Raw genomic sequence first — 27,804 nt, 5'->3', positions numbered from 1 at the left:
GCCATCTTTACGTTTCTTCGAAGCTATCGCCAGACCCCTCACTCCACAACGGGGGTTGCCCCAGCACATCTTCTCCTAGGAAGAGTGAAAACGGACTCAATCCCCCATCATCCACAGTGGTCACCTGAAGTGGTAAATGAAGAGGTGGTTGCGAGGAGAAGAAACACCACGTTTGCCAAAATCAGTCAAAGACGACGGGCAGTGCCATCCCAGTTTAAACGAGGAGATGTGGTGCTTATCCGCAATCGCGCTACTAGTGGCAAGTTTAGACTCAATTACGAGAAAAGGCCATGGCGAGTGATTGGGGTGAAAGGCACCCGTCTCACAGCAATCCGAGGACGAGAGAGGATGACTCGCAATGTGTCTCACTTCAAACTGTTTCATCCTGCAGCCCCGGAGTCAGAGCATCGGCCGGGTGGTGAACAAACTGAAACTGCAACTAACTCACCAACTGTCGAATCAACACCCAGTCACGAGGTCAGACAAAGTAACAATCTACAGGCCTCCAGTGAAGAAGTGGGAGGTGACGTGGAGTCCTTTGAGGAGGCCCCAGATCCGGAGTGGGCCGACAGAGAGGCGCCAAGTCACGAGTCGGAGGCGGGAGCAGAAATGCTGAGTCACAGGGGGTCGCAACGTCGATTAAGAGACAATCCCACCCCCTCCGGCTGGTTGAGAGACTACTTCACGTAAGACTGTTCTCATTTAAATATGCATATAGCTGAGCAGACCCGCCATTAAGGTGGCGCTGCTCTTAAAGTCCGTTGAAGGTATCGGTCCTAAAGGTCTCTGAGACTGGAATGAAAATGTTTAAGTGTGATTTGGTTTGTGTTTTGGTTTTTCCTTATTTTAGGAGGAATGTTATGTTCCTGGAGGTCCGCCCCTGGCGCCCCGGGCGTGGGGCGCGCTGGTCATGTGACTCCGGTTAATAAAAAGAGGTCTCGCACGCACGCAGGCGTTCAGAGGCGCGCAGACCAAGCAACAAAGTTATTCCCAGTGTCCGCCTGAGTTTATTCTAGGAACACGTGTTAGGCCTAGTCAGGATTAGATGCGTCGGAGTGTAGGTCCCAGATCAATACCCCTAGGGCGATCACTCCCCACCTACAGGACACAACAGTAGTCCAAAACCAACACGATGGTGCATTTTGTGCTAAAATATGGTGCTAGTAGCCAATTTTGCATTTTAAGCAATTTCACTTTTTTTTGCTGAATTACTATAACTACGCAAAAGCAAATTACACAAATTTCACCCACCCCTAGAGGTGTGCTCATGATTACAACAAATAGAAAAAAAATTATGTTCTGGTCACACCACACAAATCTGTAAGCCTAAACATAAACAGACGGCAAATCCACTTGGGTTAGCATACAACAAGGAATATGCCATTTTTGTCAGACATAGGTACGTTGACTTTGGGATTTTTGTACACCTCAAAGAAGAGTTATTTCATGAACACTGCAAATGTAAACCTGCAAATTGAAAGTTAATCTTTTCTTCTGTAAATGAGATCCACAGATGATTGAAACGGCGTTAACATAACAAGGATCACTGATATTATACGATTTTGCGGCTGCGGCTCTTTTTGCTTATTTAAGTATTTGCTGCATTTGCCACAATATCCATCACCTGGTGCATAATCTGTAGATTTTAACAAAAAAAGTTTCTAGCTCTAACAGGTCAAAAGTTACTAAAAACCATAGCAATAGGTGTGTTGACCCTTCGTAAAGGTTTGCTGTTGCTTATTTCTGTATTTGACTATTAAATTGGTACTAATGAGTTAAAATGTTTGACCAGAGAGTATTACTGTATGTAAACATGATGGGTCATACTATTAAAATGTGCTGCATTTTGCCTCATAATTTGTCTTTCCTTGCCGCATAATTTAGTCAACCCTGCTGCATAAATAGGTGCTCCCTTGCCGCATAATTCCAGTGGCCCTGACTGTAACATAAAATGTAAGTAAGAGTCACATAAGTGATACAGAGGACCGTCATAAACAAGAGGAAAGAATGAGGGGACAGCGATCAGAATCAACGGCAGAGTTAGAAAAAGAAGAGAAAATGTTCACTGAAGAGTTTTATTCTCTTTCTTGATAAAAGTTTTTGAAGGCAGCAAAAAAAATGTTTGCTTTAAAGCCTAATATATATTTGACTGTTTCTTGTCACAGATTATAAATCATACAAGGGGTGTCTCTAAGGCGACAAGGGTCTGTGCTGGCAAAGAGCTCTCATGAGTAGAGGGAAGTAAATCGATGGAACATTGCACGGCGTGGGTGGGCCTCAGAGAAAGAAGGATGGGATTGAGGAAGAGGGCACAAGTGATACAAAGCAGGAGGAAACATTGTTTTCGAAAAACCTTAGAGTGGAATTGTAGTTTACACAAATGTAAGCAGTGGCTGACTCAAATATTACACGAGTGCTTCTGTTCATTATGTCTGACAAACAGCAGCCGCCTGATTCATATTCACCCATGCTGGTGTGATGGAAATATTAACATATCTCCCTTTGGAGCCTCCATACAACTTCTATACCATTGTTGCCGGGAGTTCTCTTCCACTAGTGTCATTAATACAAGTACTAATTCTAGTCCCAAATCACTTTTACCAAAACCTACTACCCACTACCACTCTTTTCGTTGTCTTGAGACAGTTGGATTTTTTTGCCACACCTCTCAATCGCCTACGTTAGATTAGGCTGGCCTAGCTCAGCTTTATATTTGTTTCTGACATAGGACTAATTCGTTATTTTATTTCTTCAATCTCTTGTGAACAATACACAGGCAAGGGCTTTTCTTTTTATCATGCTTCACATAAGAATAAGTTACTGAACATAGGACAGTTTACAGGGTTAACACTGAGGGGTAACAGGTGACAGAAAATATAGACTGTTAAACAGTAAAGAATGGGGTAAAATGCAATTACAAGCATCTGTTCGGCCAGTGCACCAAGTTGCTGCCTATTTACAGTCTGTAATCATCACTTGTTTTCTTATAGTACACTTCAACAGCACATTCGACTGGTCTTTTGACTTCAGTATCGCATTTGTGTGCATGGAGTTCTCACCCTGTGTCTGCATCCTGTACATTTGGCTAAACTGAATTCTTGTACATTATTTAAGAGGCATCTCTCACACCTCTTCAACATCTGTTCGCTCTCCAGATCCTCCTGACTATCAAATTCGTTCCAGTATCCAGTTGTTAAACAAGGCCCCCTGAAAATAATTAGCATGGCTCATAAAACCCAAGGAGATCACACACAACCCACCCATAACTAAGGGTGGACGGTGAATGTTTCGTTCTACCAGCGGAATTGCCAGCATTTTGGCCACTCCGTGTGATGAGATTTATCCCAGTGAGGCTCCAGAATATGTGAGCTGGCAAGCGAGATTTTGTATCCCTTAGTGTGATTTCATAGTGCGGGTGGTCGCCGATGTTCACGATCGGTCGCCTTCAGAGGCCTGCCCTACGAGTAGATTTGCTGTTGCTCAAATATATTTTAGACTCAAGAGGCAGTAAAATCACCTCAAATGGCTGCACGTTCTTGCACAACACATGGTGCTGTTAGTGCTGATCTTCAGTGCTGCTCACGCTACCAGTTCTAAATTGTAGCGCAAGTAGCATATTTTCCATCCATCGTCAGAATTTTCTACAGAATCTCGCACCGTTTTTCTGTAACGAGGAATTTGGTGGAGTATAGCTCCAAGGGTTCCACTCACTCTTACCCATGACCTTACTTTAGGCCGATTTAGTAAGATCACCAACCTTCTATTTTTGGGTTGAGGTCTCACCATTTGAATTATGCTCTCATAGGTCATGTACAAAATGATTTCTAGATATTTTAGGAGCTCTTCCATAGAGAGGTACTCCCACCACAGAAATTAGGATAACCAGTCTCTGTACCCTAATCTAATCTCTGTTCTTATTAGCAAGCTGTAGACTATCATACAGGGTTTATTATTACCTTGCTAATAATGAGGAAATTACATCTCTAAGTTACTCTATCATTTAGGATGATTGCATAACTGATAGCATCTTCTCCAGGAATCTGAGCTTTACCTCAAGGGCACAGGTTTGAATCTCAGTGAGTCCACACAACCTTTCACCATTCCCAACTTAATAAAATTATATATTACCCATACCCATAATATAATATTATAAGCATCAAGAGACCATAATACATGTTATCTTATACCATTGACATATTCTTCTTTAAGTTTTCAAGTCCCTGGTGAACTTTTAGCTTTGAATGACACTACACCACACCATGTCATTTATTTACCCCATCCTCCTCCTTGGATCATCACTACTATATTCTGCCACAATAGGATGTTTTTCCTAGGTATACTTTCGTGACCACTGAATATTTGAGAAGGATTTTAAATTAGTAGTGAAAATCACACATTTTCGTCAATCATGCTACTTATTAAATGAATAATAATTGGGACCAACCTCATGTAGTCAGTTACAGTTAGCCGCTGCATTTCACCTTCATACAAAGGAGCTGAAAAAAATTAAACATACGTTTTTTAATTATGTGGAATAGTGAAGGTATAAGTTTAGTTTTAGCAGAAGTTTTGAAACGACAAAAAAATCCAAAGAGAGAGACACATCTATACACTGACTTATAATAACTTTCCAATTATGAGCAAAGAAAACCCTGCATGTAAAAAATTTGGTGTGACGCCCTTGAACACTGTTCAGTTGGGTCGAACGAAACTCCACGCCACAGTGATACGTAACAGTGGCAGTGACCAGGGAGAAAATGTGTAAAAAGTTTTCCATCTGCAACTAAAAGTACACAAATTATTGTCCACCTCCAAATACAATATTGCTACATGTGGTTTGACGCTTTTATCATTCTAGACAGCTAGAAGACGAGGATTCAAATATATTCATCTACTTACCACCTTCTTGGATCAAATTTAACAGCCTTCAGAAAGCATAATAGTACTCCTAGTACAATGAGCCTGGATTCACTGCCTGATGTAAAGATCCTTAAGTATGTGTTAAACCCTGAACTATATACACAAAATGAATAGTGTAGTGCATAGGTGTTAGAAATTGGATTCTTGGTTGGCTGAGTTATGCACCCATGTCAGGTAGGGACCACTACTCTAGTCAGGGTAAGCTAGATACACACTAAAAGATAACCTGTGCTCACCCTGTTGTAGCTTGGCACAGAGCAGTCAAGCTTAACTAAAGAGGCAATGTGTAAAGTATTTGTACAACACACACACACATGCACACTTACACACACACACACAGTAACCCAATGAATACACCACAAAAGACTCCATACCGTGTTAGAAAAATAGAGAATATTTATCTGAGTAAAACAAGACCAATACAACAAAAATGCTGTCAGTAGAAGTAAATGCAGGAAATTGCTTAGTAGTCACAAGCAGTCAAAAGGTTACTTGTGGTCACAAGGGGCCAATGCAAATTTAAAGTTCAAGCTGACTGCGATGGAGGGCAGGCCGGCTACGGGATTCATGGAGGGTCTGCTGAAAATGTACCTTGGATGGAGCAATGCATCAATGCTGAGGGCTCAATGCCTCGATCTTTTCCATGCAGTCGGGTCGCTGTATCATCATTGAGCTTCTCTGAAGTGAAGGAAATGCATCGACCTTGGGCCACACAGGCTGTAGAACCATTGTTGTGGATTCCGATCGGAGTAGTGGTGCTGATTCATCAGAGTTGAAGAAAAGCAGCTACAGAACCTATTCTGAGGCCCAAAACTTGGAAGGGGCACCTCAGGCAAGTGTAGGATTCACTGAAGGCAGAGTCCAGCAGCACCAGCAGAATTGCAGGAAGTTTTTTGTATCCCTGAGACTTCAGAAAACAGGAGGCAAGCCAACAAGCCCTTGGAGATCACTTGGAGGGAAGGCAGAGTCCAGCTCTCCTTCAGCTGAGTCAGGGAGTCGCAGGCTAGAGGGCAACAAGCCAAAAATCAGTCCTTCCAGAAAAGCAGTCCAGGTGAGTCCTTAAAGCAGCACAACAGTCAAGACCCAGTACTTATACAAAGAAGCTTTTGATGTAGGGGGTGACTTTAAAGGCGCTCTCCGAATTGCACGAGGATCTCTTTCAACCAAGCCCTGTCAGCCACTCTATCTGTGGGGGGTAATCACTTTTGTGGCTGTCTAGAGGAAATACATAAAGTATAGCTGTCACCCAATCAGATGTGTTTTGGAGATAGGCTGTCAGGCACAAAGAGCACTAAGTACAGAGAAATCTCCACTTTCTCAAAGTGGCCTTTCTAAACCAGCCATGTTAAATCCAACTTCATCGGTAAGGATGATTTATTCTTACAACTCCAAACATATGAAACGTGAAAACGCTGCTCCTCTCTGATCAGGAATTACAGCATAAAAGTGTATTAATGAATTTGCAATGCTGGATATGCGAGGGGTAGGCCTCACACTAGTAAAAAACTAAATAGGCTGTTTGTCACTACCAGGACATGCACCACATAAAGGTACTTGTCTTACCTTTTACTTAAATAGCACCCTGCCCTTTGGGTTACTTTGGGCCTATCTTTGGGGGGGCGGGGAGGACTTTAATGTAATAAAAGAAGAGTTTAAGGCTTGGCAACTAGTTTTAAATGCCAAGTCGAAGTGGCAGTATACTGCACATACAGGCACTGCAGTGCAAGCCTTTAACAGGTTTGAAAAAGTGCTTGTGTGGGTGGCACAATGAGTGCTGCAACTAGTAGTGTTTGAAGTACAGGCTCTGGGTATATGGTATATCAGTTTACAAGGGACATACCAGTACAACAAATATGCCAATCAGAGATACACAAATGTCATGCTGTTTTAGGGGAGGAGCACATGCACATTAGTACTGGTCAGCAGTGGTGGAGTGCTCAAAGTCCTAAAGGTCACCAAAAATTATCAACAAAAATGGGAGGCAATAGGCAAAATGTTGGGGGAAAGACCACCTTGAGGATGACAGGTCTAACAATAAGGAAATATTATATATTACATGGGCCAAAACAATGTGAAGAAATTGTGGGAAATCTAGCTACTATATTATTAATAGCAGCATTTATTATAAACATGTATCTGGTCAATAAATAAGAAAGCAAAGGGGAAATTAACTGCTAAAGGGTGTAATGCATGCTACTTTGATGCTCTATATTAAAATGCACTTTACCAAATAATATATATACTTTAATTGAGATGCCGTGCACTTCAACTGATTCTGGGGCTACTGGAAATTTTATCTCCATTAATTAATGCTTGAGGCTTAACTAATATTTAAAAAAGGGGAGACAAAGGGGCAGGATAATTTATTTTGCTGGAGTTGAGATGTGATTTGAGATCATGTTATCAGCTCAGACGTCTCTTCAATGGACTTAAAGTTATGAACTTCAGGAGTCCAATTACAGATGTTTCAGCTTGTGCTGCAGGGAGAGGATTTAATGACAATTAAGGACTTAAGGCGTTCTTTTTTAGTTAGAGAGCATTTTATGTAAAAGTCTAAGGCACTTTGGCTTCTGCATACTAGCTCTAAACGTAAACAATTGCCAATGTATGAAAAGTAGTTATGAGTTTTAGTATTAGATTAATGACATTTTAGAGGAATATTAATCACTGTTAGACTTGGTATCCTTAGTGTGGTTTTCCCTGACTTTTTTCTCTTTTGACCTCCTGTTTTGCTAACTTCATCCTTGCTGGCCTCTTCTGGCCCCTTTACCACGGCTAACTGGTGCTAAAGTACATGTACTCTTTTCCTAAAAACATGGATGGTAACATTTGCATATCCACAGTTGGCATTTTCAATTTACTTCTAAGTCCTGAGTTAGGTGCACTATATCTGTCAAGAGCCTTTAAATGAATGCCACTAGTGGGCCTGCAGTACTGACTGTGCCACCCACTCAACTAGCCCTTTAAGCATGTCTTAGGCCTGCCATTGCAGAGCAAGCGGGTGCAGTTTAAACAACCAACCTGGCAAGTTAATCCTATTGCCAGGCCCAAACCTTCCTTTGTAATAGATATATAGTATCCCGAAGTTACGACCTGTACAGCCCAAGGGCAGGGTGCTATATATTTAAAAGGTTGGACATGCACTTCTGTGTTTTACATGTCCAGGTAGGGAAAAACATTGACATTCATTTTTCACTACTGAAATTCCTACCTCTCCCATAGGTTAACAGTCGGATTACCTTATTATATTTTATAAGTGTAATTTCAAATTGAAAAATGATAGATATTTTGAGGTTGTGTCTATTTAAAATCACAACTATGGTAAAGTTGGATTTTACATTGTAGGACTGAAAATGCCACTTTTAGAAAGTTGAATGAACCATAAATAGGTCCTGTCACTATCTGGCCTGGACCTCTATAATGTAAGTAACAAGAAAATGACCAGATAGGTTATTCAACATTTATTTAGCGATACCTAGACAATAGATTCGAAGTATGAATGATTTTGTCCGCCTGTTCCTTCATCTATCTATACTAATATAATAAAGAGAGAGCCCAAACCTTTGAGGCGGGTAATCTCAGGAACCACAGCACCAATCACAACACCCAATACAGCGTTGGAAAGGGCAGTTGCAGTAGAAGGACATAGGATATGCAGACGCCCACCAGATACATTTAAAAGGTAAAAGAACCGTGCCAGCAAAGTAGTCTGCGTTGTGCTGTGGGCGTGTGGTACGTTCCGCCCTTCATGCCATGTCTCATATCATGTGCTGTGGGAGTGTGCTGGGGGCGTGGGCGTGTGCGGGGCGCGGGATTATGAAAAAAAAAGCACGCGTTGTGCTCAATATTTCATTGTTTTTTCTTCCCAGGTTTGGTACATTCCAGCTCCGGGTGAGCTTGCCCTGCGCTCCCAGTGACGTACACCTGCTTTACAGTATGGAGGTCAGGCATGGCGCTATTCCCAAGGGCCAGAAGGAGCGCAAACAGGGGTGATTGCGCAGGAAATGTAATCTTGCCTTAACTTCCGGTGACGCCTGAAGTGCACACTGGAGATTTTCCACTTCTGTTGCACACAGGCCTCGCGCCACGCACATCCAGACACAAGGCCCACCTCCATGGAAAGAGCAAGAAAGGGACTATCCCTCCCCCGGGAATATGTGATGATATTCCGCAAACCAACATCCCGCATACCATCACTCCGCAAAGACATCATTTCTAAAACTTTTAGAACGCATATGATTTTATCACGCATGCCATTATAACGCAAATGCATGTGTGGTAAAGTCATATACATTGTAAAAGTACATTATTAAAACATCAAATATATGTTTGTATATATGGGTATATATATATATATATATATATATATATATATATATATATATATATATATATATATATATATATATATATATATATATATATATCCAAAAACACAAGGTCGCCCTCAAGAAAGGAAGCCACAAGCAGGTAAGTGATTCAGTTCTTTTATGAAGCAAACGTGCCAGCAGACTGCAACGTGGACATAAGCATTGGTTTTCCAAACAGCGAAACGCGTTTCAAGAACCTCTGTTCCCTTTGTCAATGGCTTTACCTCTGCGTAACTCTCGAAGGCATTCACAGCATACTTATATGTTCAGGGTCCTGCCCCAGTGGGCGTGGACAAACGGCATTTTGGTTCCTGTAGTGCCGGGAATTGTATCCTTCAGTGAGTCCGTTATCACAGGCAGAGCAGTGAATTCAATGAAAACCCAGGCGGGGCGATACAAAGTCTTGTTAAGCACTCTGCCCTGCTTTGTAGTGAGCTTCTCTGAAACTGCTTCCCGTGTGAGATGACACCTCGTGACGCCAGCCAGGTCCGCTAGACTCGGCGAGCTTCCCTTCGCGGCTTAGGCATCGCCGCTAAACATCCAAAAACACAAGGTCGCCCTCAAGAAAGGAAGCCACAAGCTGGTAAGTGATTCAGTTCTTTTATGAAGTAAACTTGCCAGCAGACTGCAGCGTGGACATAAGCATCGGTTTTCCAAACAGCCAAACACGTTTCAAGAACCTCCGTTCCCTTTGTCTTGGAAGTAGGCTTTCTGGCTGTTTTCTGTGAAATCCATGCATGTAGCTCTGACACATCATGTGCCCTTTTTGTCCTGACAAATCAACCATTCTGTAAGAGTCTAACTAGCACCATCCGAACTGTATTTGTTCAAAATATGTATTTCTACAAGGAGTAAGGTGCTCTAAGTGTGTTTGGCTTAGAATTGACAAGGACGCCCTGTGGCATAGAAAGTATACATTGGGATGGGTTGCAGGGTTGAACTGAGTTTCCATAAGAAAGATAAATGTTATACTTACTTACAATGTAAATATGGACACTACCAAGATGCTCTTGTGCAGGGTGCCACCTAAACACCAGTTTTCCCTATTGGAGGCAGGTGTTTCAATAGGCAGTTGCTTGGTTTTTATGGGAGTGTTCAACTGTACAAATATGATCTTTGAGGATTTGTGAGAAGGCCTTAAATTTGAGGAAAAGTATATTGTGGTGGATATTTTTCCACCGCTCAGTGACTGGTTTACTAGCAATAGCCTTTTTGCCTTAATTTCAAAATGTCATTAATTGTTCTCACAAATACTTAACTTTTGCCTAAGTTTTGATTAAAAGTGTTTATTTGAGGTAACTGATCATGAAAAAGTCATCCCTCTCTTTCCGTGTTATCTTTCCCAGCTTCATTAATAGGAATTCTCTACCAAGATACACAAATTTATTTTCCTGCATTGTTCGTGACAAGCACTATTCGCGTTAAAATATACCATTTGAACATCGGAGGAAGCCAGGGCACTCCTCGCGCCGATTGCAGTCCAGACCCTATCACCAGAGGCATCGAGCGACTTGGATGCGGACATTACAACCGACGAGGTTCGGATGGCCATTGCGGCATTGAACCCGGGCAAGGCCTCGGGTCCGAACGGGATACCGGTAGAATGGTATCAGGTGATGCCAGACACCCTCAGCACACACTTGTTGGGAATGTTCAAGGATTGTCTGGAGGGGGGCTCCCTTCCGCTAGACCAGCGTGTGGCGACTATTGTGACAATCCCAAAACCGGGCAAACCGCCGGAGGAATGCTCCTCGTATCGACCTATTTCCCTCTTAAACGCCGAGGTGAAAATCCTGGCCAAAATCATGGCGCAAAGACTCCTGCCCCATCTGTCCACGATTATACACCCGGACCAGTCCGGGTTTATGCCGCACAGGAACACTGCTCAGAATCTGCGGCGGCTACATGGTGTCCTGGCTCGATCTGACACTATCACAGAACCGGCGGTTATACTGGCGCTCGATGCCAAAATGGCATTTGACCTGGTGGAGTGGGAGTACCTCTTCTAAACGTTGAAGCGGATGGGGTTTGGACCTCGCTTCCTGGCATGGGTCAGATTGCTCTACACGGCCCCGGTGGCCCATGTGGTGGCAAATGGCCATATATCGCGCACTTTCCCGTTGGGAAGAGGCACACGGCAGGGATGCCCACTGTCACCACTACTGTTTGCTATTTCGTTGGAGCCCCTGGCGACTCTCATACGGGCCTCTCCTCTCCTCAAAGGTGTACCGGGGACCGGGGGTTGGGAAGACCGCCTGTCTCTATACGCAGATGACATGCTCATATATCTTACAGAACCTGAGGAGAGCATACCGGCCCTCTTGCGCATCTGCGACACATATGGCAGGATCTCCGGCTACACGCTGAACTGGTCCAAGTCGGAGTTGTACGTTTTGCGAAGTCCGGCTCCGACTCTAGACGATACGTGTCCACTGCGACTGGCGGGATCGTCCTTCAAATACCTAGGCATACACGTTACTAAAGATGCGTCGGAGTTCATGGATAAAAACCTGAAACCGCCCATGGAGAGGCTCAAACGAGATGTCGAGTTCTGGTCGGGCCTGCCACTGACACTCCTAGGTCGGGCAGCCCTTTATAAGATGATGGCGCTACCGCGCTTCCTCTATGTCCTCGAGAATTCACCATACCCGGTGCCTCCCAAATTCTTTCAGAAGGTGGCAGCACTGGTCTCCAACCTCCTCTGGGGCGCCCTCCCGGCAAGAGTGGCACAACCCAAATTGCGCAGGGACTGGTACAGCGGAGGAATTGCGCTACCAGACCTAAAACTATACTACTGGGCGGCCCACCTCAAACCTATTAACCAATGGATCCACGCACCACACACCGAGCCGGCATTCCATTCCGACAGGGTGCAGCTGGGCGCGGAGGGCCTGTTGGGACCGCTGTACGATCACCGCAAGGTACGGACCCTGGTCGGCCCTACCAAATTAACAGTACAAGTATGGCACGCGGCGACGACAGCTCTGGGCTGGAAAGGAAAGATCACGAAGATGACACCACTGTGGGACTCCCGCGCACTGGGCAACCTTAGGAACACCAAAGGGTTCACACAATGGGACACAATAGGTATCTCTACGGTGGGCGATCTGTGGGAGAGGAGTGAAGTGGTACCCTTTGCCCGCCTCCAAGAACTCTATGAGCTCAATGATAGGGAACTATATAGGTACATTCAGATCCGCCACGCCCTGCTTGCGGCTATCCCGGCCAACACACCACTACCAGACTCTTCACCCTTGGAGGACCGCTTACTCACAGACTGCATGATAGAACGTGCAACGTCCCTCACTTATTGCAAATTACTTAATAACACCCCCGAACCCACGTCCCACCTGAAAGAGAAATGGGAAGGGGAAATTGATGACATGGACGAACACGAATGGAACGAGGCACTTGGGTCCCCCAAAGAGGTAGGCATCTCAGCACGCATGCGACTGGTGCAATTTAAGATCCTGCACCGGGTTTATTACACGCGGACAATGCTGCACCGCATACACAGAGCACCACACCCCTATTGTCTGCGAGGGTGCGGGGAGGAGGGCACGTTCTTCCACACCATATGGGACTGCCCCAAGATACAGGAATATTGGAAACAAATACACCGCACTCTCTCACAGACAATTAATCACTCTATGCTACCTAACCCAAGACGGTGCTTACTGAACATCTGGGAACCCACCGACTTGTCCCGTTATGAGCAGCTTTGGGTCACGACGGGGATAATGGTAGCAAAGAGGGACATAGCGCAACGCTGGGGGGCAGTGGATCTCCCAACTAAATCCCAATGGTGCCTTAACATGGATCGTGTGATGTTAACCGAACGGGCAGTCTACTCCAACCGAGCCTGCCCGATTAAATGGAATAAAATATGGCTGAAGTGGAACGAATATAGAGGGGACATTTGCGAGCCCTTGCGGGAGGAAGATCTGGATGATTCTGATGACGAGGATGAAGGAGGGTAACTTAGACTGGTTGCCGGGGTGAGATGGCAGCCCTACTTGTGGCGGGAGGCAGCTTATGGGCACCTGCACTGTGGATCTATGAGGGGGGAGGGGGGTTCTTGGGACTCGGAGGCGCACAGGTACTGACCAGGGACACCGAATCTTCATGTTCCCGAGGGACGATTGTAATCTGTACTGCACTGATTCATACCAGACCAAATAACCATTCCTACCTGTTAATGTTCTAGGTTTGTTATTTTCCAAAAAAATGAAAAAACTCCATCAAAACCTCAATTCCTGCGTTGAATAATTGCTCAATATGCACTTTTACTATTCCAGTATGTCCTGTCATGACCTTAATGTATCTATAACTTCGCTACTTGTTTTACTGGAAACACGCTATGCACTGATCCTTGATAGCGGCCGGCCCGCAGGGTTGTAGGCGTTCCGCTGTGTAATATGCAAAGTGCAATAAAGGTTTTGGAAAAAAAAAAAATATATACCATTTGAACAATCCCAATTGCAGGAGCTATACTGTATCATCTTGTTTATTTCTCAACAGCTTTCACCATGGTCCACCATTAAATCTTGAAGGATGTTCTGTTATACAGATTTGTATGGCACACGTATCAAGGATATCCTGGTTCCGAGAAGGAGAGAGAGATCTAGACCTGTCTGAGCTGGGCAGATTAGACGAAACCAGGTTTTCAGTTTTTCTCAGAATTTGAAGATAGAGCTGGTGACTCTGATGTGGTAGGGGAGCTTATTTCAGGCTTCAGGGTGATGTAGGAGAAGGTGTGACCTCTGGCTTTAGATCCCTGTATGCTGAGGATGTGTGTGAGGAGTAGGCTAGTCCAGCAGAGGTGCCCGGATGGGTGTAAACAGGTTGAAGTTGTTGCGATAGGCTTGACCTTGGTTGTACACAGCTTTGTAGGTGTGTTAGGTCTGCCTAGTACCGTCACATCATGTGTTAGAGTAATAATTTTAAGGATTAACCCCTGCATTACCACAAAGAGCAGACGTTGTCATGCATATCAGCTGACCAGATAAGGTGAGCTTGGTATCCTCACATCCCCGAGATATCAGTTCTGCTGTGTTCCTTATCTTTAGCATTGACACAGGATATCTTTCTCACTAAAGCTAATCACGAGTCTGGTAAGTTACCTCATTCCAGAACCCTAATTAGTCTGTGGCATTTTATAGCCCTGCCCATTCTGACCTGGTTTCACTGAACCCGGTGTAAGCGTGCTCGTCTAAGCATCGAGCACTGCACACTATGCCCAATAACCATACACGCTGGTGCTGACGGGCATGCAATTTAAGGATAGAGCCTTCATACGAACATACCACAAGAAGCAGGACTAGAAGCCATGTAAAGAATAAGACCACATACCATTCCAACATCATACTTAGTGGAAAATATGCCTCAAGTACAACTTCTTTGAGTTCTATGATGAGCCATATTTGCAGATCAAAGGTACTGCGATGGGGTGTCCCTTCACCCCAGAAATGGCCATAATGTTCATTGCACTCTATGAAGAACGCTGGATTTACAACAACAACCCTTTTGATGGGCATATAACACATGGCAGAGATATGTAGATGATATTTTTATGCTCTGGAGGGGAACATTTAAAAAACTAGAAGAGTTCCACACATGGATAATCCAGAGGAATCCTAATATCCAGTTTACACTGAATTCAAGCAATGAGGAAATCAACTTTCTTGACTTAATGGTCAAATATGACAAAGGGTCCATCTTCACTTCCTTATTCACTAAACAAACAGAAAGGAACCCCCCTACTACATTTCTCGAGATTTCACCAAAGGAATCTGAAGGACAATCTCTAATTCAGCCAGTTCTTGAGAATAAGACGAAATTGCTCCAAGAAGATAGATTCTTTCTCAAATGCAAAACTACTCCTGGAAAAGTTGGTTGAATGGCACTATCCCAGAAAGCTGATGAAACAAGCGATGAAAAGGACTTGTTATACACCAATACACCACAAGAGTCTCTCAGATTCAATTCAGAAGCAGCGAGCGAAGAGTGTCTCGTCCTGTTAGACATATGACAGGTGCCGCTCACTTGCTCCTTGCTGCCTGAGACATTTGCCGAGGAGAAATTCACACCGTTCACGGAGGATTCATCTGACCACAGGGGTTCATTTGGCAGGTCGCGCCGCTGGTGGGAGCAGTTCCGCATTCGACAGAAAGCCTGCACGCTCCCAGCGTGCGCTTGACCAGTAAAACTACTGCTGCCTACACCGGGGGACTGCGAGGACCAGCAGCCTCTAGCCCTCACAGCTGGTGCCTCTTCCCCCGGCGGCCACGCCCCCCCATCAGCTGCTACTTACATTTCGCGACACCCGCTTCGCGGGTGCCGCTCACTTGCTCCTTGCTGCCTGAGACATTTGCCGAGGAGAAATTCACGCCGTTCACGGAGGATTCATGTGACCACAGGGGTTCATTTGGCAGGTCGCACCGCTGGTGGGAGCAGTTCCGCATTCGGCGGAAAGCCTGCACGCTCCCAGCGTGCGCTTGACCAGTAAAACTACTGCTGCCTACACCGGGGGACTGCGAGGACCAGCAGCCTCTAGCCCTCACAGCTGGTGCCTCTTCCCCCGGCGGCCACGCCCCCCCATCAGCTGCTACTTACATTTCGCGACACCCGCTTCGCGGGTGCCGCTCACTTGCTCCTTGCTGCCTGAGACATTTGCCGAGGAGAAATTCACGCCGTTCACGGAGGATTCATCTGACCACAGGGGTTCATTTGGCAGGTCGCGCCGCTGGTGGGAGCAGTTCCGCATTCGGCGGAAAGCCTGCATGCTCCCAGCGTGCGCTTGACCAGTAAAACTACTGCTGCCTACACCGGGGGACTGCGAGGACCAGCAGCCTCTAGCCCTCACAGCTGGTGCCTCTTCCCCCGGCGGCCACGCCCCCCCTGCACGAACATAAAAACTAGCTCAGTCCCTCCCGCAACGCGGGGCGAAGCCCGGGCCAAGGGCGGGCCCGTTTAAGCCAGGTCAAGACTGGACTGGGCCACTTTATTTCTTGTTGGTTTCCTATTTCCCTGTTGTAATAGTATTTATCTTTATTATTATTTTACTCTCTACATTTGCTCTTTTCATCTCCACTATCTGTAGCGACCCATTAGTTACTGTTCAATCATGTCCCCTAGAAATACCAGAAACACAGTTAAAAAACAGGCCCAGGCCGCTGCTGAGGTTATCGGTGATAGACCAATTCATAACCAAAGCCAATGACGCCATTGAGCAGGGTATCATTCTATTGAACCGACGAGTCTCCCAGGACTTGGCTATAGCGAGACGTTCTTCTATGGGCTTACTGGCCAACGCTATAACTCCTCATCGTCCAATAGAATCACCCATGCCAGTGACAGTGCATGCAGAGGTACATACTGTCCCTAGTACGGTGGACCTCTCGGCAACTTTAAATTTGTCTGAATCCCACCTGTCACTCGAAAAATCCCCAGTCATTTTTGCCAGTCACAGTGACCCTGCTCTCTCTCCTGTTATGGATAGGGGCATACGTGAAGGTGCAATCCCTAAAAGAAAGACCAAGAGAAAGAAAACAGCTAAATTACAGCATATTGTTCATACCCCTTCCATGACTACCCCTATATCCTCTTCTACCTCGCATCTCCCCTCCCAACCCATTAATCTTGCTTTAACTCCCCACCAATCACCCTCTCCCGCGCCAGCAGCTGTAACAACTCTTACCGTAGATAATTTGAATCTTAGCAGCTCTAGTAGCTATGACTGCGATAGTAGCTTGGCTGAAAATGGTAATCTAACTACCAATACCTGCGGTAATGATGGTTTGCTGCTTAGTAAAATAGGAGAACTATTCAAGTCATATTTAAATCCCATTGAAAAGGCATTGCATCAGGTCCAATCCCAATTAGTTCAAATAACCCACCTGTCTTCAGCCCCCAATGCAAGTAAAGGTACCACAAAAAACCCCAATCTAGTTCAAGGAAAATCCCTCCCAGTTAACACCAAAACTATCAAGCCCGGCTTGGCAAAAACGACTCTCCCTAACACTAACGTTAACCAAAAGGCCCTGCAGAAACCTATTCAAAAACAGCCACCACCAGCTATACCTAAGCCCCAAGCCCCACCGAAACCACCCAAGACTCTATCAACCCAACCTCTGACTAATCCTAATGATCAGCTGCCCAAACACCAAAAATCCCCTCCTCCTCCTGCCCTTCCTACCCCGGCTCCCTCTCTCCCCAAGCAACAAACGGTTGGATTTAACACCGTCCCGAGAAACCGAAAGAGGAGGGGCCATCCCATACATCTTCCACCCGAGGCATCCCCCTATGTGGTAATCATGACAGGTGTTCCGGAACTCCCCCCCAATCAAGACGAGCCAATTTGGTCACTAAAAAATAAAGTTATATACTGGTTGTCCAATAACAGACCTTTACCAACTTTTTTGGACAACAGAGTTACCACCGTCCGCAGAGTGCCATGGCTCGGCACTGTGCCCAAAAACATCCAGGGTGACTGCATCATAGTGAACTTTGACGACCCGAATACGGTTGAGCACATCTGCTCCTGGGGAGACCGTACTTCTAGTGAAGGGATAGCCACCCATAACCTGTCATATTTCTACCCCCCTGCTCCCCGACACAACACTGGTCCTCCCTGGAGTTGGACGAGAGTGGGCAATTGGGACGGGAATAGAGACCATGGTCACTGGGCAGGTTACGGTTTCTCCAGCTCTGCCACTGGACATTTTTCCAACTGGAGAGGTCCTCCATTATCCAACAGATACGAATGTTTGGATATGGTTGACTGACCATCAGTCCCCTCCGTTAATACCCATGATATAATTAGTACCCAGACCCATACTACCCACTCTTTCAGAAAAACCTGGTTGGCAAGGCCCAATCAGCCCTCTCCGCCCAGTATCTGTAACAAGCCTGTTACTTCCTTGCCAAATTTATCTTTACACTTGCCATCTTTACAGGTCTGTGACCCCAGCCCCGTCCTTTTTACCGCTTCTGAGGAACCACATACAAGACAACAAATTATCTTATCTTCACCTCTCCATGTTCTAAGTACCACCGCCTCTTCCCTCATCCTGTCCCCTCAGATCTGTGACTCATCACCCCCTGTTAACCCGCAGACCACACACCCCTCTTCACCTACAACCTGGGATTTTTCAGTCTTGTACTGGAACGTAGCGGGCCTTAGATCTAAAATACATCTTCAGTCCTGGATTGACCTGGTTAACAGGCATAACATAGTCTGCCTCCAGGAAACCTGGGTTACTGAGCCGATTCATATTCAGGGATTTAAAACCTTCCATATGTCCGCCATTCCATCTGTGCAAGGAAGACACAACCAAATTTCACTCGTTATGTCTGAAGTATTTCCAGTGTCCCCAATTTTTCAAATCCTTAAGTTAGTATCTGATAAAAGTTCTATTTATTATTTCATTAACATGTATAACAACACACCACCTGCTGACTGTGTAAAGTCTCTGACGGAAATTACCTTATTTCTACTTGATCAGAAAGATAAAAATGCACACTCACAATGTTATTTTGTGTGGGGTGGGGACTTTAATGTTTATCTATGCAGTAACTACAACAAAGGTATATGTGGCCTCCAAGATGAGCATGATTCCCCCATTACCCACTTCATACATTCTAGTTTAGGGTCAGCTTTCAATACCTGTTTATTTTCTCTGGAACTTGAATTTGCGAATGAACTTGTCTGCCCTGCTGTTGACTTCAAGCCAACTTTCCATGGAAGAGGATTGTCGTCCACGATTGACTTTATTTTGTGCTCGCAAATTCTAGGCACTAGACTGAAAAACTTCACAACCGGCACAGATCCCTCTAGTGACCACTTCCCCAACAGTATCACTATTACACTTACTACTACTTCCTTACCTCGCACCAAGTCTAGTCTCCTAACTCAGCAATCCCTGGAGATGGGTAAAACAAACGGCTACACGGTAAAGTGGTCAAAGATCAACCCCAAAGAGGTCACTGGAAGGATCATCCAACAATCCCTTCCCCAAATATACACCTGCCTAGAGGCGACCTCATCCCCTCAGTTGATCTTGTCCAGTTTTGCTAAGATCCTAGTAATCATACGGCAGGAGCTCACCCGCCAACACAAGAAGAAGGATAAAGATAGTCGGGGGTGGTTTGATTCCCACTGTCGTAAGGCTCATAGTGCATTAAAACGAGCCCTTCATAGCCAAGACAGGGACACAGCCCTAATCTCACTACTAAGAAGGCAATATAAATTGGCCCTAAAAGCACGTAAAAGGGAAATAAAAAACAACCTCTTGGCCCAACTACACGAGAGCACAAAATCCAAGGACAGTACGTTATTTTGGCAAACAGTCAAGTCCCCCTTCTTAGCGGATGCTACCGCTTCTTCTCATTTAGATGTGGCGGTACCCGCTGAAAAATGGGTAACCCACTACTCTCAGATATTTGGGGATTCCACACCAACTACCGATGGCATTAGACCAGGGGAGGCCCCTTCCACCAATGATAGCATCTATCCAATCGACATTCACTTCGACCTTGGAGACGTGAACACAGCACTGACGTCCTCAAAGACCGGGAAAGCTCCCGGCCCTGATGGCGTTCCACTTGACATCTTTGTGAATAACCTCGAACTATGGTCCCCAATAGTTACGCAAGTCATCTCTGCAACCTCTCAGATCGGCCTAATCGACTCCTGGTCTACCTCTGTGCTTCTCCCTATTTTTAAAAAGGGAGATCGCGATAACCCAGCTTGCTACCGACCAATCTCCCTCTTGGACTTGCTGGGCAAGGTCGCTGGGAGACTCATCCTGGAACGCCTTCAGGACTGGGCAAAGGAGAATAAGATCCTTACTGACCTCCAGTTCGGGTTCCAAGAGGGACTGGGTACGGTGGAACAGGCCCTTAATCTTACTTTACTTATGGGGAAATACGCCTGGGCTAAGGGTGGTAATCTTTACCTGGTCTATGTGGACTTAAGTTCCGCATTTGACTGCGTAATCCACTCCAAGCTATGGGAGATCCTTAGTAATTTGGGAGTAGATCCCCCAATCCTGAAGTTTCTCCGAGAGCTCTACTCGGACACCAAAGCCTGCGTGCGGTATGGCATCAACGGAGAGCTAACGGACTCATTTAGAATTACAAAAGGCGTTAGACAGGGGTGCGTCCTTGCTCCATTTTTATTCAACATTTATACTAATGGCTTGGAACAAGCGATGTTGAAAGGGAACAAGGACCTCCCCTGCATAAGCGCCCGCCCGATACCAGCATTGTTATATGCTGATGATTCGGTAATTTTAGCAAGGACACCTAATCAGCTCCAGCTGCAACTGGACAAGTACTGCCAATATATGCTTTCTCTTGGCTTAAAAGTCAATAAATCCAAGACTTTTGTCATGCATATTGGTAAGAAAGCCCAGAAATGCAAACCTATTTATATCGAGAACACCAGGTTAGCTAGCGCCAGGAATTATCCATATTTAGGAATCCTCATCGATCATCAAATGTCATGGAAACCCGCTATCTCTAGTAGGAAACTGCAGCTCCAGCGCACAACATCAGCGCTGACCTCATTCTCAAGGAAGTTGGGCAAGCCCGCTCCGGCTGTGGTACTACAAATCTATCAAGCCAAATGCATGAGTGTGGCGACCTACGGAGCAGGTGTCTGGGGCTATGCTCCTACCAACGAGCTCCAAGTAATTGAAAATGACTTTCTGAAATACGTATTAGCTCTCCCCCGAAGCGCCCCCGAACTACGGCAGCCACACAGAGCTCGGTTGGGTCTACCTATCCGATATCATTAGATACCAACCGATCCTCCTTTGGCACCGTATATGGACCAAGGAGCAATGTCTCCTAACTCGGTCACTAATAACAGACTGCTTGACATTGACTCACTGGAAAAAGATTCCTTGGCTACTGTATGTTTTTAACTTTTTGAATGACTTGAACTGCCCAGTGTTTTTCACAAATCCTACATCACTCACGACCATATCACGAAAGACTCTAAAGAACCTATGTGTTTCGCATTTAAACGATTTGCGCCTGTGCTCTGAAATTGGCAAACAGTCGACCACACATTTAATGATGATCCAACCTTCATATGGCCTCCAACCTTATCTCTCTTTTTATTTGACAAATTTTGATAGATATGTTTTAACTCGATTTAGGTTTGACTCATTTTATCGTCTTGTCTCATTTCCTGTGCCCTCTGACTGGTCGCGTGAATTGATCAAATGTCCTTGTGACGATCGTTCTGCTCAGTCTACACTGCATGTAATTTTATTCTGTACCTTTTATGAAATCCCGTGCAAACGTTGGTGGGTCCCCTTGCTTAGACTATCAGGACTGAGAAGATGCAGACCCGCTCTTCTGGCACTACAGTGTTTAGACACTCCTTTTGTTGCCAAATCAGTTGCCTGTTTTTTAAAGGCTTGCATGAAAACTCACACTCAACTTGCGGCTTCTGCATAGTAAATATTTCTTTTGACCAGTGTAAATACCCTTTATTCTGTTGCCATTCTGGGTTCTATTGTAAGATGAGTCTTTTTATGATTAAACTGATGTTTTATTATATCTTACAGCCAATTTTCGTTCGAATGGACATTTCTATACAAAAAAAAAAAAAATGTTGTAAATATTTTATACATGTACTTTTATGATTGTAAACTCAATCGAATAAAGTTTCTTTTGACTTTGACTTTGAGTCTCTCCCAACATCAAAAGACAAAACAACAGAAATGCCCCTTGTCTGTGTGACCACTTTTTCTGACTCCACCAATGAAATTAAAAAGGTTTTGAAAAGAGACTGGCAAAGCGTCAAAGGGTTTGAAATCTCTAACGAATTACCAATATTTGCCCTCCAAAACATGAGAAGCATCAAGGTCCATTTGGTGTGAGCAAACACAAAAAAGAAAATAAATCAACCAACATTACAATCTATGCTAGCACTGCCCCCAGTAAAAGGTCATCATTGGTGTAGGAACTACAATTCATGCAGTAGCACTATCAAAGGTAGTGATTTCACCTATGGAAATAAAAACATTAGACATGACAAATTCACCAACTGTAACACCTCAAATGTGGTCTATTGTGTTATTTGTCCTTGTCAGTTGGCATATGTTGGGAAAACCACACGGCACATAAAAACACATGACACACAACACAGATCCCGCATTAAATGCACAGTACTATCTGCGCCCATGGTTTCTTTCTATTTTGTCTCCTATGCACAGTATATAGAGTATTTATTGTATCACAATCATGCACTAATATGCAAAGCAGTATCAGAATGAAAACATATGTTCTAATTTTTCAACTAAAAAGAGAAAAAACAAAAGTATGAAGTAAACTCGAAGCAAATTCATATTGATGAAATATCAAATATTGTATATTGTGTATTTTGAATGATTCATGTTTGCTTATTTACCCACGAGTTCAAGCTGAAACAAGAACGACAGTTCATTTGTTGAACAGATAAAGGGGTAAAGAGTTTAGACCTACGTATTGAATAGGATTAGCAAATTTATGGTCCAAGAGGCATCATTTCATTTGACTGCTTAATAGATTCCAGCCTCTGTTGTTCTTAATTGAATCAGTCCCCTTCTTTTTGGTAAAACTAGAGGAGTCAGAACCAGGCACACTGTCAGTCCTGGGGTGACATGGTAGGGATCAGCTGAGATCGCAGCACAGGAGCTGTTGAGAGCTCTCCGTGGCCCAACAGTGAACAGAGTTGCGGTTGCAAGAGAGGCATGCATGCATGCATACTCTTGGGATCAGGCGGTGCACTGGTGCATTATTGATGTATGACGTTACAACGCATACTTTTACAACGCCTACCATTACAACGCAATTTTTACACCGCAACATCCATTACAATGCATACCATTACAACGCATGCCATTACAACGAATTCTTTGAAACTACATTTACAACGCATTCCACTACAACGCATACTACCTTTACAACGCATACCAATACAAAGCATAACATTACATTACATGTAAGGTAAGTGTTGGATAGTGTAGGGGTTAAAATAACTAATCTAACAGTAACAGTAGGGTAAGTGTTGGATAGTGTAGGGGTAAAAATTACTATTTTAACTCCAGGGGGTACAACAGTAGGGTAAGTGTTGGATAGTGTAAGGGTACTATGCTTTGTAATGTATGCGTTGTAATGACTGCGTTATAATGGCATGAGTTGTAGTGGTGTGCGTTGTAGTGTCATGCGTTGTAATGGTTGCATTGTAAATGCATGCGTTGTGATGGATGTTGCGTTGTAAAAGTTTTGTTGTAATGGTAGTGCGGTGTAAAAGTTGCGTTGTAAAGGTTGTTTCCCGGTGCATTACTGACACTAAAGCAGCTGCAGATCGGCACCTGTCAGAATCTGTGCTGCTGGCCATCAATGTCCCTCACCACCCCTTGTTGTAAATATATGGCCATCAATGCAGAGCAGTGTAATGGTCGCTGGTTAGTCGGTTCTCTGTGGAGTGTTCTGTAACTCACACAGAAGGTCAGCCAACTGACCATTGAAGTCACTCTGGTTAGCCCGGGAGGAAGGCAAGCAGGTCCTTTCTTCCTTCTCAAACAGCAAGGAATCTTTCAAGGAGCAAGCCAGCCCTCTGGCAGCAGGGCAGTCCTTCTTCCGCAACTGTCTGAGGTTCACGAGTGTTCTGAGGAGTGGCTCCGGAGCTCCAATATTTATACCTTGTGCTAGCATTTGTGTGGGGCGGCTCCATGTCCTACCTCAACATCTGTTTCTGGAAAGTCCTCCCCCTTCCCAAATCAAATCTACAAACTGTCTGGGGGTGCCAACAAAAGGCGGGACTGGCCTAGTGTCAGGTATCATGGCAACATGATTGTCCATTGCCCACTTTGACCCTGGCAGTGCCACATTACCAGAAACAGTCAGCCCTTAGAATGTTTTTATTATGCTGACCAGGAAATACTGAGGATAACTTTGCAGAAACCACCAGCTAACGGAAATAATAAAAATCAGTTTGTTTGCTTTTCTTCATTCAAACCAGCAAATTCAAATGTGATTGCATCCATGCAAGTGTTTGGATAAACTCATTAAATCTGTCTACAAAATGAGCCATGGGCAAGAATACAACTGTGCTTCAGTTTTTTTTAAAGGTGTTGTGCTGTGGTTTCAGCCTGCTGTAACACCCACTCAACTACTTATTGATCTTGAAGTTTAGTGAGACATTATATTGGGAAGGCTGAGATGATCACAATGAACTTTCGGCAAATACAGAATTTTTAGGCCACAGACTATAAAAAGAAAACTACATGTACCAGAATGGCTATGGCTGAAACACGTTGGTGAAGACCTTCTTTTTGATTAAAACTCATTTTTACTTCTAGAGTGTCTGTGACAGCCTTTACTTTTGAAAATAGTTTTGTGAATATTTGGGGTAATCGGAGCCCGACGTGGACCGCCGCTGACCCTGGAGTCCGGCATTCCTTCCTGCACCAGAGTTCAATATTCCATTGGCTATAAAAGCAACAACTGGCAGAAGATCTCACACATGATGATGATTAAAAGATAACTTGCAGCAACTACGCGTGACAGCACCTCATCAACGTCCTGACTTATCATGGCATGACGCTAATGCTATTGTAACAGTCAACAGATTGAACTCCTTACTGTGAAAGAAGTGGACCTTGTCTGGTGCTACAATCTGAATGCAGCATATTGATGTTTGCAGGACAAACTGTTTGTTAGTTACAAAGACAGATTAACTAAATTGGCAAATATGGATATTTTAAATTCCTTTGACTGAGGATGGGGAATGTCATTCCGTCAGAATCATCATTTATATTGCACTGTGTGCATGTGTGTGTGTGTGTGTGTGACTATTAGATGGCTTTCTGGAGACGATCTCTAGTTTGACTGACACCTTAGGGCACTTCACATTCCTCAGCTTTTATTTGTAGTTTCCCCAACAAGACTGGATGTTAACCACCTGACTGCTGCTAGTTTGTTTGGCTGTATTGAATGCTCTTGGACCAGTAGCCTGGTGGTTTACAACAGCTCCATGTGCATGTGATACCATTTATTGTTAGCATCAATCAGCATGAGCATGTTTCTGTGGTGCACTCTAAACTCTCAAGTAAACAAATGCAAACTCTAGCAGCGGATTTTAGAGGACTGTATTTCAATGTGTTTTCATGATGGCACAAAGTACCACTACTCAGATCTACTCACTACAGTGTCACTCAAAGTGCCACTCATTAGGTAATGAAACGTCACACATAATCACACTTAAAACACAGAAATGTGACACATATGAGGTCTGAAAATGTGCCAGCTATGGTGTGTGTGTGTGTGTGTGTGAGGAGTTTGAATAGAGAACACTTATGGATTGCCAGTCTTTACTCTGCTTGGATATATTAGTGCGGTGGGGCAGGTTCAGCATGAGTATAGTACTGTGTTCGTGATCACTCTGAGTGGCTCAAGTAAACTACTGACAGCAGGCCTGACATTGCAGGCTTCGGGAGCAGTGCAAACTGTGTTGCACAGTCAAATACATTATATATTTATTATATGGCAGACACCCCTAAGGTACACCCCCTCAGCCCAGGAGGCCAGGTGCAGTATATTAAAGGTGAGGACATATAAGCTCAAGCCATATTGTCCCTATAGTGGAGTTCCCCCATTGGAAGCCACTATAAGGGCCAGCGGTCTATAGGATAACATGGGCTGCCACCAGGGCATTCTCGAGGTTGGCAACTCCATTATGGTACTGCTGAAATATGTCATGTTTGGCATCAAACTCTGTGCCTTCTCATCCTTGACATGACTCTTGTGCACTGGGTGATGTGGCATGCACCCATGTGGCTGCCTTAGAGGTTGCCAACCTGGTTGTCCCAGTTTCTCTGTGTTCTGGCTGGGGTCCGGGCAGGTGGGAAATTAGTTAGTCAAGAAGGTGTACACCCCTACAAGGCTAGCCTAACATCCAGGGTGAGAAGCTTGGATGCACACTAAAATTTAATTTCTGCCATCCCTAGAAGTGGAAGAATAGAGAGTTCTGGGTAGAAAAGGTAACCTACACCCACAGATGGGGTCACCTTAGGTGCAGACTAGCTGCAGGAAGTATCTGCACATTGGCTACTAGCTCACACAACTAAATCTAGGATTTAAGGGAACCCCCTGACACCAGAACCTCAGATCTGAACTACTTGCATCAAGGAAGGACCAAGAGGAGACCTGTGATGGTGACGTCAGGACTTTCCCCATAGCACCAAAGCATAAGAGGGATACTTTGTCTAAGTGGCAACAGACTTGGACCTGCATGTTTGAGCCTTGCCCTTGGTTAAAACTCAGTACTGTCTGGCAGAGTGACCCCTGTGGAAGCCTGAAGCACCCTCAGACTCCTCTGGATTAATGACAGTATTCTCCTGCACACAGCAGGTAAAACAATGCTGCAGATCCAAAGAATTGCTGACCATCTGGCCCTCTTAGAGATCGCCCAAATCCAGATTTTCTAGTGCATTGTAGGAACTGTAGGCCTGCCCTTAGAGAAGTTACAGGCAGCTACCACATTCTCTTGGACCACCCGATGTTGAAGTTACTTTCTACTCCATTTGGTCAACCAGTCCAGTAACCAATCCTTTATTTGACCTTCCATTCGACCTTTGACCGATGCCAGCAACCACTCCGTTATTGTCTTTTTGCACCTTTTCACCCCGCAGCACCATTTCAGTGATAAAAGCAGCTCTATTGCAGCTCCTGTTCAACATCAGGGTAAAATTGAACCAACTGTTGTGGCTTTGTCCTGGGACCCACTTCACTTTTACTCTGCAAGGGTACAATGTAACTCAACCTGCAAGTGACCAATTGTCACTAGTGTTTTTTTCTCATTGACTGCAATGTTACATTTACACTTTATTATTTTGCATTGACTTTCTATTACTTCTAAACATTATAACTCTGGTTGTATATATGCAATTCTATTTGTTTTGGTGTACAAATTAAGATGAAAATACACTTTATGTTTATAAATTGGTATAGGATTTCTTTTGAGTTGTGCCAATTACTTATCGTCCATGTTTGTACTCTGTACTCGTGAATGCTTAACATGCGTTCCCTCATAAAGCCTGACTGCTCTTTGCCACTCTAGCTAGGGATTTATTAGTGTGAATCCAAGCACCATCTTTGGGGTATCATGATAGTATTGCATGGTGAGGACTAACCTCCACACAACATAATACTCCACTTTCTTAAACTAGGCCCACAATTATTTTGTAGCCAAGCTCATACTTTATTCGTGTCGGATGATGCAATACAATGACAGGACATAATTGTAATAAATATCATCACTGCTCACTTGTAATATTTTATAATAAGCAAGGCCTTTTGGGGGTCTGCGCACCGTATCCCTCACAAATGGTGGAGAAGGCTTGCTCCTATTGGCTCTCTGTGCTCCCCAGGACTCCACCCTTTTCATATTAAATTAGTACTTCATGGAGAGCTCTGTGTATTACATGGACATATCCCCTGCACCCCACCAATT

General features: G+C 44.5%; 1 protein-coding gene across 5 annotated transcripts in view; it reads right to left on the bottom strand.

The window, feature by feature from the left end:
• ITPRID1 (ITPR interacting domain containing 1) overlaps positions 1-27,804 on the bottom strand; it is a 520,073-nt gene that overhangs the window by 217,045 nt on the left and 275,224 nt on the right. For all 5 annotated transcript variants that reach the window (XM_086964782.1, XM_086964783.1, XM_086964781.1 and 2 more), the window contains exon 4: positions 4,445-4,496. In XM_086964782.1, coding sequence (XP_086820908.1) covers positions 4,445-4,496 — 52 coding nt within the window. The remainder of the gene's footprint in view (positions 1-4,444; positions 4,497-27,804) is intronic.

Source organism: Lissotriton vulgaris, chromosome 4_1 (genome assembly GCF_964263255.1).
Source record: "Lissotriton vulgaris chromosome 4_1, aLisVul1.2, whole genome shotgun sequence".
In the NCBI taxonomy this organism is placed as follows: domain Eukaryota; kingdom Metazoa; phylum Chordata; class Amphibia; order Caudata; family Salamandridae; genus Lissotriton; species Lissotriton vulgaris.
This window is presented reverse-complemented; position numbering and strand designations above follow the sequence as displayed.